The 20,307-nt window shown below is 40.4% G+C and overlaps 1 protein-coding gene across 5 annotated transcripts in view; it reads left to right on the top strand.

Moving 5' to 3' along the window:
• The window catches only part of KLHL1 (kelch like family member 1), a 126,090-nt gene that overhangs the window by 15,991 nt on the left and 89,792 nt on the right, over positions 1–20,307 (top strand). For all 5 annotated transcript variants that reach the window (XM_083610665.1, XM_083610664.1, XM_083610663.1 and 2 more), the window contains exons 2-3: positions 10,443–10,625; positions 15,729–15,865. In XM_083610665.1, coding sequence (XP_083466791.1) covers positions 10,443–10,625; positions 15,729–15,865 — 320 coding nt within the window. The remainder of the gene's footprint in view (positions 1–10,442; positions 10,626–15,728; positions 15,866–20,307) is intronic.

The following is a 20,307-nucleotide window of genomic DNA, read 5'->3' as shown; positions in this document are numbered from 1 at the left end:
CATGAACAACTCATATAAAACACTTTTTCTTTGCCAATGTAGTGAGTGCAATGTGTCCATGGTGTTTGTACTCAGTGCAGTTATTTTTGACAGCTACCAAGGATTAATACACCAGACAACCTTAGATGGGTAAATAAACTGTGGGTGGTGACCTGTTTATCAAGTAGATAATTATTTTTGAATGAATTTATTATGGTTGTCTATGAACATATTTCAACCTTGCTGCACTTTTTGTGTTGATACATACTTAATAGGATTTAGTGCCATTGGGAATTAAGTTACAGAAGACTGATATGTGAAAGAGCAAGTATATTGAAAATCTTATAACTGGGTTAAAATGGCAATATTGTGTCTTACACTAAGCCTCTTCCATAGCACTGCCATTATTTTTCTACCTTTTCAATGGGATTCATTTTAAAGTTATGATACTGCAGTTTCCTTTTCCTTTCCTTTTTTTAAACCTCAAGATGTTATGCTCTCCTATGGGAGTAAAGAGGAGCTGGGGGATGCCTGTGAATGCTTCATCTCCATTTGAAGGATCATGTACAGTGCTGGTGAAACAAATGTTGTCCCAAACAAAACATTAAGCTTACTTATCTATAAGTTCACATTCAGGCGTATTGGAACACCAACGGTATATTTACGTTACAGACTTAAACTGGTATAGCAACCATTCTCTTTTCCCAGGAAATCGTGGAAATTGATCTGTGAATGAAGGACTAGGGATGATGAACACCAGGATCTTCTGAGTGTTGCAGTTAAATGGTATAAAACTAAAACAATACGGTTGTATGCCTTAATCATGGGTGGTCAGAAGGTAGATTGCAGTCTACTGATGCTGGCCAATTTCCAGTGAAACAACCAGTGCCTGCTGTCACTCGGATTCATGGAAGGAGTGCTAAGCTTATGTAAGAATGACTGTGCACTTAACATAGATTAGCTATGTTTTCACTTTTGTAAACAGATCCTGATAAATGCTTTTGCTTTGTAAAAGGAAAACAAAAAACAGACCTTTTAAGATGGATGTTAATCCACATCTGCCCTAAATCATGCAGTTGGGATAAATCAGGGAGTTCAGAGAAATATATTGGACTCTACTTCAGCCCTAGACCGCACATGTCAGAAGAAGAGCAAAGAAGGTGAATTTTTAAGACTGTTACATATGATACACTAAAGAGATTCCCCATGCCATGGTGATGGTCCTGCTGGACAGCTGCTGTAGATAAACGTGCTATTACCATAGGGATGTGTTTTCAAGGTAATACGCACACTGTCTCCTAGATACTATAATAATAGTAAGCACTGACATGCTAAGCCAAATTATGGCTTTGTTCAGATAAGAAAATGAACAGGTTTCTGGACTGAAGATCTTTACTACACCCACTGATACTACCTGTGCCTCAAGTGACACAGAAAGGACTTCTTTGGCACCTTCCCCACCACATAGTAGACACAGTTATGCACTCTAATCAGCATTTGGTGGGGTTCAATGCAATATTTCCACCAGTTGTGCTCTAGCCTTTGCCCATCCTGTTTCATCACTTGGAAGTCCCTGGTATATCAGGGATCAAAACAAGCTCCATAGCAGAGAGGACACTCATGAGTGTTTATGCCAATAAATAGCCCATTTCATCTCTCCGTTCAGCAGCTCCAGAGGCTCAGCAGGATCGACAGTTATATCCAATGGAAAAGCAGAAATCCAGTGGGTTCCATAAGTCTCCATGGATGGGCATTTTAAACTGGTTTCCCACCACTACAGGGAGAAGTAGCCATAGCAAATCCAAACTTCACCAGAAATTGGTCTGACCATGACAATGGAGTGATTTCAGCTTCCTATCCCTGTCAGACCATGTGAGATCTATATGCTACCTCTTTCCGGTCTTTTTTCTGGCTAAAATGAGTTAGGTGAAGATTCTGATAATGTCTGCTGTGTTGTGTGTTTTGAACGTGCACCTCAGGGATCCTTGAGTGATGCTGACTGCGTTATCTTTTCAGTGCCAGGTGGGCCATTTTCATAGTGTAGGACTTTTAAATTGTGTTAGGTTTAGTTTGTTATTTTAATCTGGTCTTTATGTAATTTTTTTCTACTGCTGATTGCTTCCCCCCTTAACTCTATGAATATGTTGGTGTTTTGCTTTAATATTGCAGTAAACTGCTCAGACAATTTGCTTGTACCCCCCAAAAAGCATGTAATTAAAACAAAAAACCTTGTCCCTGTGGCAACTCTCCTTACCCTGATGCAATTTCCCCCACAATTGCAATGCCAATCTTCCTGATCATATGAAAAGTGCTTTTGTCAATGGTGCATTCTGGGAAAGTATCCATGTGGCTAGGACAGCCCACACAGTGAGCCATTACAACAGAGCAAAAAGAATTGTGACATGGAGATAGATCATATTGAGGACAAAGTTAAACATAGCATCCAGGTCAACATATCAGTGGCTTGCATAAGTTCACCTGGATAATTTATAGCTGAGTTGAGATCTGAGTCTGGAACTCATTTCTCATACCCTTAACCATTCTGCTACCTCAGCTTCCAATATCTGCTACAGCAGCTTCTGAATTTGCAGTTCTGTGTACACTTGGGAGTAAGCCCACGGAACACAATAGACTTACTTCAATAAACATGCATAGGATCAGACCATATGATGTGTAGGAACCAAGCCATTTAGGGATGAGTAATTCAGCCCATTAAGAGCTGAACAATTTATGCCTTTGTTGGGACTTTTGCATTATTAGGTTTATTTTTTAAAGAAATTAAGCACTGAATTCTTTAGGCCCTGTTTTGTTTACAAAATGAAACTGTAATCAGGGGAGAAGAAAGTTGCAAGGGAATATAAGAACCTCTTCTTTGTTTGCCTTCGGTTTCTTTTCAGTTAAGCAAATATTAAAAAGTGATGTCATTTGGTATGCAGTATGCATAGTGTTACACGCCTCCCACTGTCTAAGCAGAGAGATTCCAGGGTTTCCAGGGTTTGGTTTCCTTGGAAAGGTCAGCAGAAACTGTGGTGTCTTTAGAATTTACATTGTTTTATTTGCACATATATACAACATGAGCCTATGATGGAGGGGCTCACAGTATTAACACCCCAACACATCTTGCTTCTCCCTTAGTCACAGCCTTGGATTCCAGCACAAATCAAGCATGTGTCTACCTCCAGATTCCTGGCCTGCTTTTCTGCCCAGTTCTCTCACAACTGGCTACTCTGCTATTGTTCTTCCAGCCAGGTGGGAAGGGGAAAAGCCCACCCATTTGCCCCAAGACACAGACCAACTTCATTGGTTATACTAATTGTGGTGTTTAACTATTCTAATTCACAACTATTGCCTAGACAAAGGGACTGGATTGGTGAGTTTGCTTTACCTCCTACCCACCACAGATGTGGGAACCCAACAATTGGAAGGGACTCGGGGCACCATGCAGACAGATCTCCCAAATCTACATCATTAGTTAGGAATACATCATTAGTTAGAAATACACTGCACATAGACAATGGCAGAATACCTGCTAGGATGTTTAGCGAAGTGCAGAGAACTGAAAACTTGAGCATCGTATAGTTCTTGTTCACTGTCGTTCTCCATATTGTTCAAAAGTGGCATTTTCCTACACCTTCGTTTAGGATGAGGGATTGTCAGCTACCAATTACAAAGGCACTCCAAAAGTATCATTAATTCACAAATGGTATCAAAGGATACCATCACCTCTGTGGTTTGATCCCGGGTAATGGGCCAGGCACAAATAGCTTAGGACTCCCTCCCCCTGCAATAAAAGACATATGCTACTGGGCAAACAGGGAAACTCGGTTTAGGAGAGGCTTGCAAAGTTGAAATAAGCTGTGCCATCCTGACAAGACAGCCTATTGATGTCTCTCCCTTCTGGATTGCAGAGGTGGTGCCTGCCAATGTGCTTTCCCTCACATTATGCCCGGGAACCCAAACATTAAAATTTTGGAATGTTACAAAAGTTTTGCACCTGCTTCCCTGTGTTGCTTTCATTATTCATTCTCCAATCTTTTTGAAAATGGTGGCATATCCAAATTGGAATGCTAGGAAGTGAAAAGCACTGTAAATCTTAGTAGAAGGTTATACACAACTGGCATTTAATCGTGAATCCACATTCCCAGAGCCAACTCAAGATTGAAGAAATATGAGATAGTCTTGGAAGGTGAAGGAAACAGAGTGTGCATGAGCTTTAAAGCTTTCTGGAATTCCCTGCTTGTAGGAACATGGATTATTGATATACGGAAACAATCCCAAATTAACAACCTATGAAGACTATTTCTGTTGGAGATTTTAAACACAGGCCATGTTTCATTTTTTGCAGTCAGGTTTTTGATAAAGTTTGTACAAATATGAACTCCTAGATTACTTCTGTTTGTTTTGACTTTTTCATGCATTTATGAAAAGCAGTTTGAAAGGGAAGAATGAGAAGGTGCCTGTAAGTCAGACTTGTGGGAAAGGGCTTTTTATTATTATTCTGGAAGATATATAGCTACTCTCTATTAAAGTGAACATTTCAGAATCTCCACATTCACATTAAAATTTAATAAACTTAAACCATATGAAAATTTAAATTTGAGAATAAAAGTTTAATTCACCCTTTCTGCTGAATACAAATGTTTTGAAGATTTCCTATGCAGACAGAAGAAAGCATTAAAATTGTTAATATTTCAGTTAACAACAAACTGGTTTCAGTGAAAGACTTCAGGTTTGGGGTCAAAGGCACGCAAAAGATTGCTTCATTTGTAACCTTGGAGGAAAGGTTAATGTACCAAGGTGTTACGTATTTGGGCTTGGCACCTCATCTAGCTGAAACTTGGATCCTGAACTGAATTGAGGCAGTTTCTGAGGATCCGGGCTTTAGCCAGGTTGGGTTGAGGCATTGCTGGATCAACTTGAGCTATTTGTTAAACGTTTGGTGTTTGGGGCGGGGGGCGGGGGTGAGAAGGAGGGGAAGGCAGCCTCTGCCCGCCAGCTGGTGAACAAAGCATTCAGTCCTCTGCCCGCCAGCTGGTGAACAAAGCATTCAGTCCTGCCCTGATTCACCAGCACATTCTCTACAGGAAGCCTTACAGTCCCCAACTGGTGGATGGAGAGTTCAGTCCTGCTCTCAGCAGTGCAGTTGGGCGGCGGCGGAAAGGGAGAAGGAAACAGTATGTTTAATTAGGGTTTTAAAACACGAGTGGTGGTTTCATATGGTTTGAAACCCTTATTAAGCAGCAGGGCTGGCTCCTGAATCTGGCAATTAAAGCATAATATATTTTGGATACAGATAGGTAGCCATGTTGGTCTGCCATAGTCAAAACAAAATTTTTTTCCCCCTTCCAGTAGCACCTTAAAGACCAACTAAGTTAGTTCTTGGTATGAGCTTTCGTGTGCATGCACACTTCTTCAGATACACACTTCTTCAGATATCTGAAGAAGTGCGCATGCACACGAAAGCTCATACCAAAAACTAACTTAGTTGGTCTTTAAGGTGCTACTGGAAGGAAATTTTTTTTTATATTTTGGATAAGTTTTCAAATGTGTAGACCTAAAGATGCTTCTACCATGATGAAAGTGGGTGGCGGATATCCCATGGCCTTTCCATGGTCGCTGCTGCTGGTCTCCTTCCTTGGGCTGCTTGCACAGGCTGCTGGAGTACGGATGAGGCATGTTGGGTGCAAAACTGGAATTTTATTTAAGCACACAAGATGGGGGTTAGAACTTAATAGTTTCAATCAGAAATACGGTAATTAAGAATGTACCTAAAACTTCCACTTTAAACTTGTTTCTAATTAAACTGATTTCTACTAGAATGTTGATTTGTATTACTAAGCCAGTAAAACACTTCTAGACCCTTTCTAGGATCTTGTCCTTCCCCACAAGGAAATAATCTGTGTTGCCTTTCCTAGCAAACCCCTAACCACTCAGCTATAATCCCTAGCCAAAGCCTGTCTCAGCATTTAGCAGTCAGTCCTTGATCGTAAATGAAAGACTTGGATGAAAGGTGTGTGATGCTATCTAGAAATAAGAAATTCATCAGTTGTTGTTACATGCCAGTTATGGGAGCAGGAAAGACCTCTACTTGAGATCTTGGAGAGCATGTACCAGTCTCAAGCAGACACCACTGGGCTACACAGCCTGCTATAAAGTGTTTACATGGGTAAGAGTTCTCTGTCTTGGAAAAAAAAAATTGGGGGAAAAATGATTTGCCTTTCCCTCTTGAAATCAAAATAGCACATCTTTTTCTTTCAAATCTATTTACAAGAAAAAGATTTGAAGAAATCCCTAGGGTGTTGGCGTATATTTGTTTTTATAATGCTCTTACATCCTTTTCTGTTTGCTATTCCCTTTAGTTAAAACAAGAAAAAAAATCAATAAAGAAGACTTCATAAACATAATAGACTGGATTAAAATACTAGCTAGAGGATTATATAATTAGATCTAATTACCTGTTCATAAGAAATGTGTGTTATTAAAAAAAAAGAGCCGGAGATGGCTTTACATATACTTTTTTGGCCGATGTGTGAAAAACCCTGCAGACTCCTCCCCTATTTTTTTTCCCACCCAGAAAATGTAATTTCTGGAGTTAGGAAACTGGGATAAAGTGTTCTGCTACTTCCCCATAGCTGAAACGTAAAGAAATAGAAGAACCTTTTGCAAGGTACCATGTACATTATTTGATGTCAGCATGTGAATAGGTCACAGGTTCCTCTGCAGTAATATTTTCATGATATTAATATTCTCTACAATAATATCTTGTTTCCTCCTTATTGTTCACACTCTGTCCTTTTAGTTCCAAAATTGAATCCTTTAACGGACCACTGATATGTTGTCATGAATTGTCATGCTTTATTGCCATGTGTAGTATCTCCTCCATCTCCTCCCTCCACATCAGGAAAATCCCTTGAAAGGCCAAGCAAGCAACTTGCTGCATCCTCTCCCCTCATCTTCTGTGCATCCTGGTAGAGAAGAGTGCGGCCAGTGAGAGGTGGTGGACTGTTCCTGCCATTTTACTATGAGCCGCATTGAACCATTGCAGTGTGGTGCCAACCACTTGGAGCTTGGACAGCCGCTCCAGAAAAAATACCATGATCGAAAAAGCTGCCATGAGATCAAGCAGAATTAATAGCAACACATTTTCCCTTTTTCTATCCCGACAGAGGTCATCATATGGGTTACTAATACAGTTCCCATTACAAAACATGGCCTAGACCCCAATTGAAATGGATCTTAATGAGGCCACCTAGTGAAATAACAGAACAAATGAGATTTAGCTGGCAACAATACCTGTTTTATGCTATTAGCCAACATTTACAAACTTTGAGAGCAAGTCAGTTACACGCGCGCGCACACGCGCGCGCGCACACACACACACACTGATTTCCAATTTATTAATTTATTAATTATTTATTAATTTTTTAGGCCTTCATTTTTTGTGTTAATGGTTTTAACCAGGAGAAAGTTAGTTTGCTAAAAATGCTATCGTCATATCTGGTTTGTTGCAAGCTTTTTGGAAAACAGGTAAATTTGATGATGATCGAGAGGCATTTATGTTCAACAAAATATGCTCACTGGGTTTGGCGGTGGGCGAGGTTTGTGGCCCAGCGTGTGGCCCCACTGTCCTCTAGCAGCCATGCTGCTCCACTGACCGTTGCTCCACCCACTCCTTGGTCACCGAGGAGTTTGTTTTGGGTTCCCGTCAAAAACCCCTTTTCAAATTGGCCAATCTGCAGCGGTCTGAGGGGTGGGGCAAGAGTAGTGGCCCAGGAATGAGCAGTCTTCACTCCAGCCCACTCCTAAAGGATAAAAGGGGGCCTGCACCGACACCAGCAGCACAGTTGACCCCAGAGCATTTCCCTTCATCTGAGGTCTGCCTGGGCACGCAATAAAATATGTCTTTCTGGTGCACATCATCAGAGTTCGGTTACGTATTTCAGACAAAGAAATGTATTTAGTCTTTTGGCAAAACGATATTACCATAAGTTGTGCAGAAGGCTTAATGGGTTGTAGAATAGCATACAAACATCAATGTACCTGAAGTCAACTTTTAAGTCAACATTTGTTAAAATAAATTAAGATTCAGGAAAAGTAAACTCTCAGGTCAGTAACTGTGGAAGGTTCTTGTGTATGTAGCTAAAAACCTTCTTGCAGGAGGAAAAGTCATTCGATTTACCTTGATCTCAGAAAAGATATATTCTTAACAACACAGTTATGTGATGGTTGCTTTGATTATCATGACTCGCTGAGTGTAAAAAAATGTGGATAAATGCACAATTGACAGATAAAGCCAGGGTAACATAGCTGGAGCTTAGGATGATAAGATATGTCAGTGGGAGTTTTGTCGCTATCAAAAGGGCAGGTGCTTCATGTGGAGTCCTAATTCATGCTGTCATGGGCCCTCACAGGGGTCCCAGCATGCAGGGTATTACAGTTTGTTGCTGTCACTTCCAGAAGCATTCTTTACAGCCAGATAAGACAGTCTAGAAACCAAAGTATTGCACAGTTGTTTACTAATAGGGCTGTTGGCTTTAGAAGCATAGCTGTCACCATTTTCCCTTTTCTTGCAAGGAATCCTATTCGGAATAAGGGAATTTCCCTTAAAAAAGAGGAAACGTTGACAGCTATGTTTAGAAGGCCTCCCAAAAACTGTTTCAGTTACTTTGCCATTCATAAGGTTGAGTCGTAACAAGCAGTTCAGGCAACCTTTTTAAAATGCCAAGTACAATAAACATCTCCATTTCCACTGTTAGTTTGCTTCTGTAATTAATATATATCTATATATTAGGCTTGAAAGGAGCATTCAATTGTAGCCAACATAATAGGCTGCCGTGTGTGTATAAACCCCACAACAATTACTCCAACTTCCAAATATACGTATGGCCCAATAAGGTTGGAGACCCCTGCTTTAGGCACTTACAAGCCTCACTGATCTCAGTGGAGCTTACTTTGGAGTAGTCATGTAGAACTGCATCCCAAGGAAGTTTGAGAAGTGGTGACATAATTCACACTTGTTTGTTTAAAATCTGTCAACTCATTATTTTTTTTTTTAGATATGGCAGAAGTTCACTGAATTGTTTTAAAATTATTTCAGTCCCAAAACTACTACTACTACTACTACTACTACTACTACTAATAATAATAATAATAATAATAAATGTAGACAGAATAACAGGACTCAACAGTAGCAGAAATATTTTTTGGATGGAGCTATTCATCTGCTAACTTATTATAAAACTGACATAATGTTCAGGCATGCTGATTCCCGAGAATATAACATGACAGACGGTTCAGACACAAATCCAGTTTCGTACAATACATCTCCCTTGGAGAACTCTCCAAACAGAATTCATCTGGTTGTCAGAAAAACCTGTTACTTTCTCATTTTCAAGCAAGCTCAGCCATATGGTTTATTCAGCTCCAAGTCAAATTTTATTTAGCAATGAATACAACTGTTCGGAAGGGAAAATAAATACACTTTTATAAAATCACCAGTGAGGTTCCCAGTTCCTTAAAGTTAATACTACAGTGTCTACAGTGATCCATTTATCTAAGGAGAAAAATAATATGCACTGTAATTAGTATCTGCTTTATTTTGAATAACGGTGTGTTTTAATTATGTTGTTAACCGGGACTGAGTTCCAGCTCCAGTGGTCATGGTCAATGTCAGGGGTGAACGTCATGAGTCTGAGGCCCATCCCATCCCAGAAGCTGACTCATACAGGCAGGATACTGTAAGGAACAGGAGAGGTGTCACCAGCTGTCAGACTTCTGTTGCATGAACACTTTCCCAACAGCTTTTGGGGGTGGGGGTCACTGACCCTTTTGCCGTTTGGGCCAGCCACCCCTACTCTTCACTTTCACACCATCCACAATGGATTTGTATTACATTAAGATCATTATTAAAGGTTGGTATGCAGTGAGAAAACTTAAAGTTCAGTATTGTAGAAATGTAAAGACAGTTTATAAACATAAGATATAGGCTGTATACTTTGAAGACTGACTGTAGAATTAAAAGCTCCCTATAAAAAACATGCATGAGTCTGTTGGCATCCATGTTTTTCGGAAACAACAGAAGAGTGCACCATCAGGTGTCTTTGAGTATATAGCTGGGTGGGGAGTCCAGCCTTCTGATGCCTCTCAGTGTGGGATCAGTGAGATTCTAGTCTTCTCAAGGTGCACATCCCTGGATTGGGCTGGGGCTCTGTGCAAGCAGCACCTCTATATGCAAATACAAACAGAAATATGCGCACAGAAGCTAGTTTTCTTGCATGCATGGTTTCTCATATATCTATGAGAATGACCATGTATTATGCCAGCAGGGGCTGGTGTGAGTTGTGTAAAGGGCACATTTCAGTTCTATTCCTTTCAGCATTGAGAATCTGATTAACTCCTTGTTCCTAGAAGCATTTCATCATGACTAACCACCCACAACCTTTGCCTTTTATTTGGGCTTACAGGTTGTCAGCAGTCAGCCATTCCTTGACACCTCCATGTGACATGGACCCAAGTAGTTCTGAGGAGTTCTATCAAGCTGTACACCATGCTGAACAAACCTTCAGGAAGATGGAAAGCTACCTGAAGCAACAACAACTATGTGATGTTATCCTGATTGCTGGGAACCGTAAGATACCTGCACATAGGTAGGTGATAAAACATGGTAAATTAACTCTGATTTAGCCTAATCTTTGCAGACATGCCCTTACAGCCTTTGTTTCGTATCTCGAGAAATATTTCACTCTTGATCATAGGTGTATATCCCTACAAACACAGTGCGCTGCCACTACCGCTTACATGTCAGGAGTTTCAGCATCAGGTCTAAAAATGTACATGTGAACTGCATAGCAATCTTGCTGCCTAGGCAACTAACTAATTCCTAATACCGTTTTTATGGTAATGAGGGTAATGCTACTGAACTAGATCATCTACTATCAACACTTAGTACCATATTTTACCTCTCCAGTTTCCAAATCAGAGGAAAAGATGCCTCTTCTTTTAACCATCTGGTAGCATCATTGGAAGGAAAGATTACAGAGACAGCCTTGGAGGGATAAAAGATGGTGATAGTTTATCACCATAACACCTTTGCTTCTGGGGAAGGGGGAAAAGGAGCGAAGAAGATGTAGTAGTTACTTACCGCAAGCATGTACTATCTACCTTTCCTTCTGCATTTGCTAACCACAACAAAAGAATACAAGCTGTGCTTGGGAACTGTTGGTGTTTATTCACCGAGGAAGGAAAATAGTGGGAAACCATGTATAAATTGGGGGAAGGGGGGATACAAAGAGCCTGAAATAGAGCCTGAAATATTTTTGTGCATGTATGTTGAAAGCAAGTCAGAGTGAATCCAGAGAATCTTGCTGTACAACCTGGCTGCCTAGCAGTCTTGCTCATGGTGTGCTAGCCTCTTGCTTCTACCTCCCCACAAAAAGTTGACCAGTTCAAAGCTTCTGAACAGAATCTCTTGAGAACAGGTACTCAAGTGCCTGCAAACATTATAACCAGAAGGCAGTGAATTGCAGCTTTTAAGATACCTATTGTGATGAGTCATCAAGGACACGTTGTCACTAAACTAATTTCAATTTGAAAATAAGTATTAAAAATAAGCTGGGGTGGCTTTCTACCCCGACTGCATATAATGGCCCATAGGGTACAAATTCATCCTATAGCCAAATGTCAGTTGTGCTGAGGATTAATTTCTACCCTGAGGTATATTCATAAGAAAGAAATGTGACATTGGTACCTGGCCAAACTTGGGTTAGTAGTGGTGACATATATGAAAAGGGCAAAGTTGCAGAACTAATTCCTCGTAAAGATTTTACAAGACGCGTACCTCTGATGTTCAGCAGTAGCCCACGTTCAAAGACTATTGGTGGAATTCAACATGTGCTATATTACAAATGTTCTGTCTGCAAAAACATTGCAGCTTGTCAGATGGAATGATCCCCCCTCTTGTCCCCATACATACTGTTCTAGGGGTTCTTTGGACACACACCCCGAGCCAGTTTTGGGGGACAGAAGGGAAGTGTGATGAGTACAGAGAAGGGGGAGTCTCATTGTGCAAGTGAAACTCCTTTTGCCAGTTTTTTTTGTTTGTTTTTGCTGGCTCGGTGTTTAGGTGAGTCCTGGCCTGCATTTCAGCCAAAGTCCCATGAAGTTACTGAAAGCCATTATATTTCAAATGCTCAATTCTGTTCATCTGAAAGAACATAAGGCAAAGGTATAATAAAAAGAAACCTTTTTTATGTTGCTGCTCTGATTTACTTTAGACAGTTCAGAGTGGGTACATCTTACATACTTGCCAAATTTGGAAACTGTGATAAAGTACTTGCTGGACAGTGGGAGGAGTTGCAGATTTTACAGGGGCAGGGGAAATGAGATTTCTGTTTACCATTTTTATCTAAAGGGTTAGTAGACATATTTGCATCACTGTGTGTCTGTACACTGAATCTGATTTTCTGACTATTTCAGTTCAACAGCAATCAAATCTTTTTGAAGCGGAGAAAATTGCTTTAATAAATATAAGCTTGCCCATGAAATAAAAACTGCATCACATTTTTGCCTCATACTTAAAGGTGCATGCATGCTTGTATATTATTTCTGACTTCTAATCTGCAGTCAACAGCTCACGCTGTTCCATCAAGAATTACTGGCACATATAGTGCACTATATATTACACACCCCTTACACACCCTCTTCATATTGAATTTTCAGGCTGTGAAATAACTTGTAAATATGAGGAACAGAACACAAGGCAGATGTTTATCGTGTGACATTTATTGCAACAATGTTTCTTTAAGCACTTCTGCAACTACCATGGGCCTGTGCGGATGAGAAAAAAGCAAGGCTTTGCATTTGAAGTATCGCAGGCCCACTTGCAGCACCCTCATCCCCGCCCCTGTGCAAGGGCAATAGTTCACTGCTTTTATCTTTTTCTTTTGACCAGCTCCAGGAAAAGTATGAGCATTTAGCCACGCGGGTGGCGCTGTGGGTTAAACCACAGAGCCTAGGACTTGCTGATCAGAAGGTCAGCGGTTCGAATCCCCACGACGGGGTGAGCTCCCGTTGCTCGGTCCCTGCTCCTGCCAACCTAGCAGTTCGAAAGCACGTTAAAGTGCAAGTAGATAAATAGGTACTGCTCCGGCGGGAAGGTAAACGGCGTTTCCGTGCGCTGCTCTGATGCGCCAGAAGCGGCTTAGTCATGCTGGCCACATGACCCGGAAGCTGTCTGCAGACAAACGCCGGCTCCCTCGGCCTATAGAGCGAGATGAGTGCCGCAACCCCAGAGTTGGTCACGACTGGACCTAAGGGTCAGGGGTCCCTTTACCTTTACTTTTAACACCTATAGAGATTAAGCTCCTAGAGCTGGATGTAGGGGGTATATGAGCTGCTTGCCCACATCAGTGGAACTACATCATCCCTATTGGTAGATTATGGTAGAATGCCTAATTTCTCATGCATAACATTAGATGATCCATGTTTTCTGATAAAGGTGATAAATGCAAATGCGGGTAATTGAAAGCAGTGGGCGGAAGCTTCATATCTACATTTGCAACTCCTCCCGCAATAAAATCCACTGTTGAACTAGAAACCAGGTGGGGTCAGGGTGGAGGGAAACTTAGGTCACTTGAAATGTTAACTTTTCCTTGGGAAACAAGGAATTGTGGTAAATTTTCCAATTGCTCAGATCTCTGCAACGCCCTGGATAGTGCACGCGGAAGTAGTAGGCTTAATTAAATGCTGGCTTCGAAAAGTTGGATCAAAGTATTTTGTGAAATGATGGATTATCTTTGGGCTGCATATAGCATGCAACACTCCATGGAGGAAACAAGGTTCATTAGTTTATTCCTGTAGCATAGCAGGAATTGAAAAGAAGAAAATGACATCCAGGAGACAACTGACCTTTCTGCTGAATAGGTCAACATTCCTCAGTGCCAAGATTTAGCACCACCTGCAGCCCTCTGAGGTGCAGAAAGCAACAGTTCATTGTGAATTCAGTGAGTCCAAAAGCATCCTTATTTTCCTTTTGAATATTGGATGATTTAATAGGATGTCATTTCTCAGAATTAAGATTAATTATGAGGCAACTTTCACTTCTTGTTTCACATGGTTAAATACTAGCTGTGGTAGTATTACTAGCTGTGGTAGTATTATGGTAGAACTACTGTTCACCAGTGTGGGTTTTTTTTTAAATTGCTGCTCACACAAAAAAAATCTGAGTAAAATATTTTTACGTACATATGAAATATATGTTTAAGAGAAACCCAGACCTTTGTTTTGGCAACTTGCTTCAGGAAAAATGGATCTTTTCCTGCTCCATGAAAGCCAGCTTGAGGCCCCCTGTCTGGATGCTCAGGCTGCCATCAATTGGGTGCCTCCCAGCATACCTGGGCTGAAGTTTGGCGTGAGAAAGTAGCCTCACTTTGGTCTCATCCTGCTCCAGTCTTTGTTGAATGGGTCTGGAGTCACTGCCATGTCTATGTATATGGCCAAGACCCTTCTCCCGCTACAGAAATGCAAGGTAATGCCCACATCAGGGGAGGGCTGTATTTCTTAGCCCAGCTTTGGGGGTCATGAAGATGCTTGACATTCTCTTCTGCCACCCTTTCTGGTGACTGAGGGCAAATATAGCCAACTCGATTTTGTAGACTGGGTTGAAGATATCTGACCACCACTTAGCAAGGACCCACCCCAAAGGATATTCTTAGTGCATAGACTATCACAGAATGGGGCAGTTGTCTCCTAGATACAATGGGAGATGCTACTCTTTTTCTTGTAGTCAGTATAGAGAGACAGACCTACATACCTTTGCAGGCACCTTCTTCACCTCTGAGATACAGCAAGCATTATTATTCTAGAAGTTTCAAACCTTCCAGGGACCATTCCAGGTCCCATTCTCACATTCAACAGCATAACTCTTCTTCTCCCAGCATTGAATCATAGAAAGAATGATACCATTCAGGAGCTAAGGTTGAGTCCAGGCAGGGAACCCTCTACCTATTCCTTCCATCACAGGACAAATGGAACACTATTATTGTTTGTGTGGTATAAACATTCTTGACCTGCTAATGCTTATTCTCTGATAGCTGTTTGACATTGATTGACCTTAAATCAAAATAACCAATGTGTTACTAATTTTGGTGTGTGGTGATGTGTAGTTTTTAAATGTTACTTTTAAATTGATTGATTCTCATGAAATATTAACCTTTCTTAAAGTGAGATCCTATCCATGCATACAGTGGTTCTAATCCTAGATAACCATGCATAGGATTGCCCTTTGAGTCAAACTAGTGTGCTTGATTTTCATGACTTTTTTTAAAAAACATTTCATGTTCTTAAAGCACGGGTGGAGAATAGCTGGGGCTTATGAGAGTTAGAGTTCGACAACATCTGGAGGGCTACTAGTTCTCCACCCTTGAATTTCACAGAAGGTTGCTTCTATTTTTAATTTTTAAAAATCTTTATTGATTTTATGTATTAAATCCCTCCCGCACAGAAGAACAAAAAACAAACAAACAAAAAACACATCACCTCACATACAAAGAAATTTTTACATATCAAATAAAATTCTTCCATATATTGGGACTTCCATCATCCTCAATATGGGTCCATCATTACCTTGTTGACTGCATATTTGCATACAGCAGGTTGCTTCTAGCTGAGCACATTGAGAACAGGACTGTTTAACAGTTAATGTGAAATGTAATGGATTAATTAATACTTGTGAACTTCTTTTCTTTTCCCAGACTTGTTCTCAGTTCTGTTTCTGATTACTTTGCTGCCATGTTTACAAGTGATGTTTGTGAAGCCAAGCAAGAGGAGATCAAAATGGAAGGCATTGACCCAAGTGCACTCTGGGATCTTGTTCAATTTGCATATACAGGTACGGAATAATATGCACTAAATTATATTTTCTTAAATGGAAACTTCTTTAACCGCAAAGACACATCTGAACCATAGTAAGTGCAAAGAATTGCAGAAAGATGAGCGAAAGTTGAATGCCATGTCTTTGTGGTATTTATGTGTCCCATGCTCTTTGTTGGAGTTGCCTGTGCACTGGAGAGGAATTAATAGTTGTAATTAAGATGTGGGAGGGCCTTTGGTTATCAGCAATTGTTGTGTGTGGTTGTGGGAGGGAATTATGCCCTTGACCCTTAACAACCTGAGCCAGTCACCCTTTTGAGGTCTAAGAGTTGTTGGTCTTAATGCAGGTTTGCTTTGTGCACGTGAGCATGGACCTTCTCCAAAGATGTATGCAGTGTATGGTTTCAGAATGCTTGATCAAATGTGCTGTGATGTGTATGTGTGGTTGATGCTATAGTTTGGAGCAGGGAAGGGGTTAGCCTGCCCCACGTCTACTCTAAATTGCATCTTCCAGAACTGGGATAGAATCATTGGTTTTTAATGCTGGTGAACTGCTACATATGTTGGTGTGTAATGTGCAGTTAGACCCTTATTAGTATCCTGAGATAATACAGGAAATACACCCTGTTCACTGAAGTATAAAAAATACATGAGGCTTTCACAAACGTACGTGGTTACAAGCAGAATGTCAAGCTCTGCACAGAACTGATAAGCTTTTAGCTTAAATAAAGCATACTACCCTTAGAGAAGGAGGGTATTAGGAAGATGAGTAGAAAATTAAACTGCCAAATTGCATGCATTTATTGACAATGAAATTTTAATGTATCTCTGACCAAGCAGCACCCTCAGCAAAATAAATTAAAACTTCAGTATGTAATGAATATCTTTAAAGCAAAACAGGTTTAGTCTGAGGAAGAAACAGTGTGTGTGTGTGTGTGTGTGTGTGCACATACACACACACATATACATTGTAATGTTTATGTTAACTAAATTTCCCACTTCCATTAAGTGTTTTAATTGAATATTAAGATATTTGTTAAAACATTCCCTTATTATAATGGGATTACTCTATGTAGTTTTACTATGATAACTCAATACAGAGTTTTCATTACAACATAAATGAAATTACTGTTTCATTAGGATTGCCACTTTAATTCACATGGTATGTATTATGCAAATGTATAAATAACATATTGCAGCAATTTATGCTTATTTTCCCCCAGAATGCCAATTACTTAGCTAACCAAGAGTGGCTAGTTTAAAATATATGTACGTTTTAATATGCAGAGGAGAATAAATCTTCACCCAATATTGCAACATCTATCTGACTGTTCAAATAGGTTTTCATTTGTGTACCACCCATCTGAATTTTCTCTTCAAAGGAGAGGTCCAGGTGTTGGGGGACACATGTTCAGTGACAGATTATCTGAATCCAAGCATCTGCTTTCCCTTCAAGACGTGGCCAGTGCTGTAAGAATTGATAGCGCCAATAAACTCTTTGCTCTGGGCAGACCATCAGCAAGTTGTTAAGCACCAGAGTCTCTGGATTGGACTCCATATACAGCAGAGAAAAATATTGTCCAGTTATATACCTTTAAGTTCTGACATCTCAGAACTGGCCCACATGTAACATGGGTTATCATTAGCCAGCCCTGGTGATCTCTTAGAGAACACTTGGAGGAGATAAACAATAACTCTTGGAAGAGGGTCGTTTCATCCTAGTGGTGAAACTAGCCTTATCTGTATGATATAAAAAGAGTTTGGGAATGGAGCTTCCCAGGAAGCTTTTGAAGCAGACTCTTTGACGCACTCATACAGATGAATAAAGCAACTACATTTGCAATAGTTTCTAAAATAGCACCATTGTATAAGAATTTCCATTGCACTCCTTTTGTTCCACCTAGCTATTTTAAGGGTTTGCAGAAATTGAGAGAATGGTTTTTACAAAGTTTTAGTTAAATCTGGTACCTTCAAATGTTTTAGATGGCAGATACAGGAAGAGGTCAGATTCTGAATGCATCTGTCCTTAGGGTTAAAACAGTTTGAACACCTTGTATATATTATTATATATTGTCCTTTGTACAATTTCAGAAGTTGTTTAGTGCTTATCAAGGTGACACAAATAATATTAGTATTCATAATGGGATTGTGTCAAAAATATCCTGCCACCCAAGCACTGGTTGTAAACTTGTTAGTAATGGAACTGTAATGCAGAGATACATGCAGTTTGCTGAACTTCCTTTTTATGATTTTGTTGTAAACGTTTATTGTTTCTAAAAGGCCAAGACTCTGTAATACTTTAAGGGGCCCATCATTTGCTTTGTATTGATAAAAAAATGTATCTTTGGTTGCATACAAAGCAATAGGACATTAATTTAAAGCAGTCTTGCACAGATTATTACTGACCAAATTGAACATAGGCCACCACAATGTATGGAGAAAGTCCCTGGGCCTGAGGTTCCTCACCCCTGTATTATTAAGATAGTGTGGTACTTCCTGAGGTTATAAATATCAGTCTTCTTCTCTCCATAATATAATGATTCTTCACTGTAACACCTATTGGCTGTCCAGAATCCTTGTAAGAGGAAAGGCATTCTCACAATATAGTGTCCTATAGCCACTCTAAGAAAACCTCAGTCACTTACAACCACTCCCCTCCTCCCTTGTTAATCAAGCCGAGGACAAACATACTTGTTTTGTACCACCTGGAAACAATCTCCCAGGGCCACCCCAGGGCGTGGGGAACCTTTGTCCCTTCAGATGTTGTTGAAGTACAATTCCAATCAACTCCAGGAAGCGTGGCCAGTGGCCATGGATATTCATCAATATCTGAAGTGCCAAAGGTTTCCCATATCTGGTTTATAGGTTCTTTAAATCCCAAGTCTATAAGTGCTTGGGCACACTAACCCTGCCTTTCTGTGTTGCTAAGTTGTGCTGCTCCTTCGCCCCTCTAGTCTGTTATTCCCCTGAGTGCTACCCAGGAAACTGAGATGATGACTGGCATCTGTCTCACAACCCGAGATAATCATCCTTTTTGTTGTCTTCAAAGAGGTCCTCAATGTAATCATTCTCCTCTCCTCTCTAACCCAATGTTCTTGCCTTTTTTCTCATTCCTGCAACAATCCCACTCTCCCACCTTCATCTTGTTCAGGCTAAAGCCGTACTGTGCATTTGTGCCACCAGCTCACCCCACAATCTCTCCTTCCCCCATCTCTCCCTCGCCATCTCTCTTTCTCCTAGGAAATCCTTGTAATTTCCTAGTTAATTTCTGTTTCAGTATTCTTTTAGTTAAAAACTTTAATTTTTTTAGATCTATGACTTGTTTCTGTTTCTCCCTTGGCAAAGGCTAAACAATCTGAATATTATGCATGCTTGCTTCTTTGTATTTTGGATGCCATGCTAGTAGGACCAGGCTCCACCAGCCTGACATCAGGCTATCCATGGCTGGAATAGGGCCAGAATTACATTGGAAAGATTTCCCAATGCACCATTTGAACTTTATTTCTTCAAGCATTAATATTCCAGAAGGACTTAGCGCCTGAACATAGACTATTAGCATGCAGATGTGCAGAAACATGTGTCCTCAACAAACCACTAAACCATGGTTTAGCACTATGTGGATGAGCCTTCATGAGCCTGAGCAAAGGCTTGCACGTTATTCTTCCGCTCCCCACTCCCCAATAGTGCATCAATCCAAACTTATGTATAGAACCAAGGTGATAGGATTTGCATGTTTTTAAGGGTACAGAATGTGCCAGCAGAGCCTGTTCACAGGGACTCTGCAAAATGAATACTAAGGCTGGAACTAGCAAGTGCAATCCCCTTTGCTCCCCACACAGACTTAGATTTATGTAGATATATTGCCTGGTCAGGTCTTCAGTGAATGGTGAAAGACACACAAAGAGGAGGAGGTAATAAAAGTAGTATTTTAGTATATCTTTTTCCTAAGTATTTCCAGTACAATAATTTTTTTTCTGCAATCTCTTTGATTCCTTTAATACAAATATACCGTAGTCTGATAAAACTGAAGGCAAGATTACCAATTACATGTGAAGGATACTTGCAGGCAACCTTTTCAAGATTTTGTCTGAGAGGAATCTGTAATTACCTATCAGAGCTCCCAACTGCTGCCAAGAAGTTTAAGTGAGGTACTCAATGGTAGCGCAAGCCACAGGTATTCCCATTTCACATCTGTCTCATTTTTTCCAGATTATAAACATTGTTTTAGACCCTTTTAATGATGTATTTGCATTATTTTACCCTGCTGTGCGTTCATACATTTATCCATCCATTCATTCATTCTCTCTCTGTATCTGCAGGTGCTGTAAAGAAGTTCATTACTGTACACAAGTCACTCTTTCTCATGCCTCATTGTCATTTACTATTCTACCCAGTGGACGTGGGGAAACAATAGGCACTTACAAATCTCTGGAACTGTTCACTGCCGCCACTATATTGGTA

This window comes from Podarcis filfolensis (assembly GCF_964270895.1).
Source record: "Podarcis filfolensis genome assembly, chromosome: 4".
Taxonomy (NCBI): Eukaryota; Metazoa; Chordata; class Lepidosauria; order Squamata; family Lacertidae; genus Podarcis; species Podarcis filfolensis.
The sequence above is the reverse complement of the archived record's forward strand: the minus strand, read 5'-3'. Positions and strand labels throughout refer to the sequence as shown.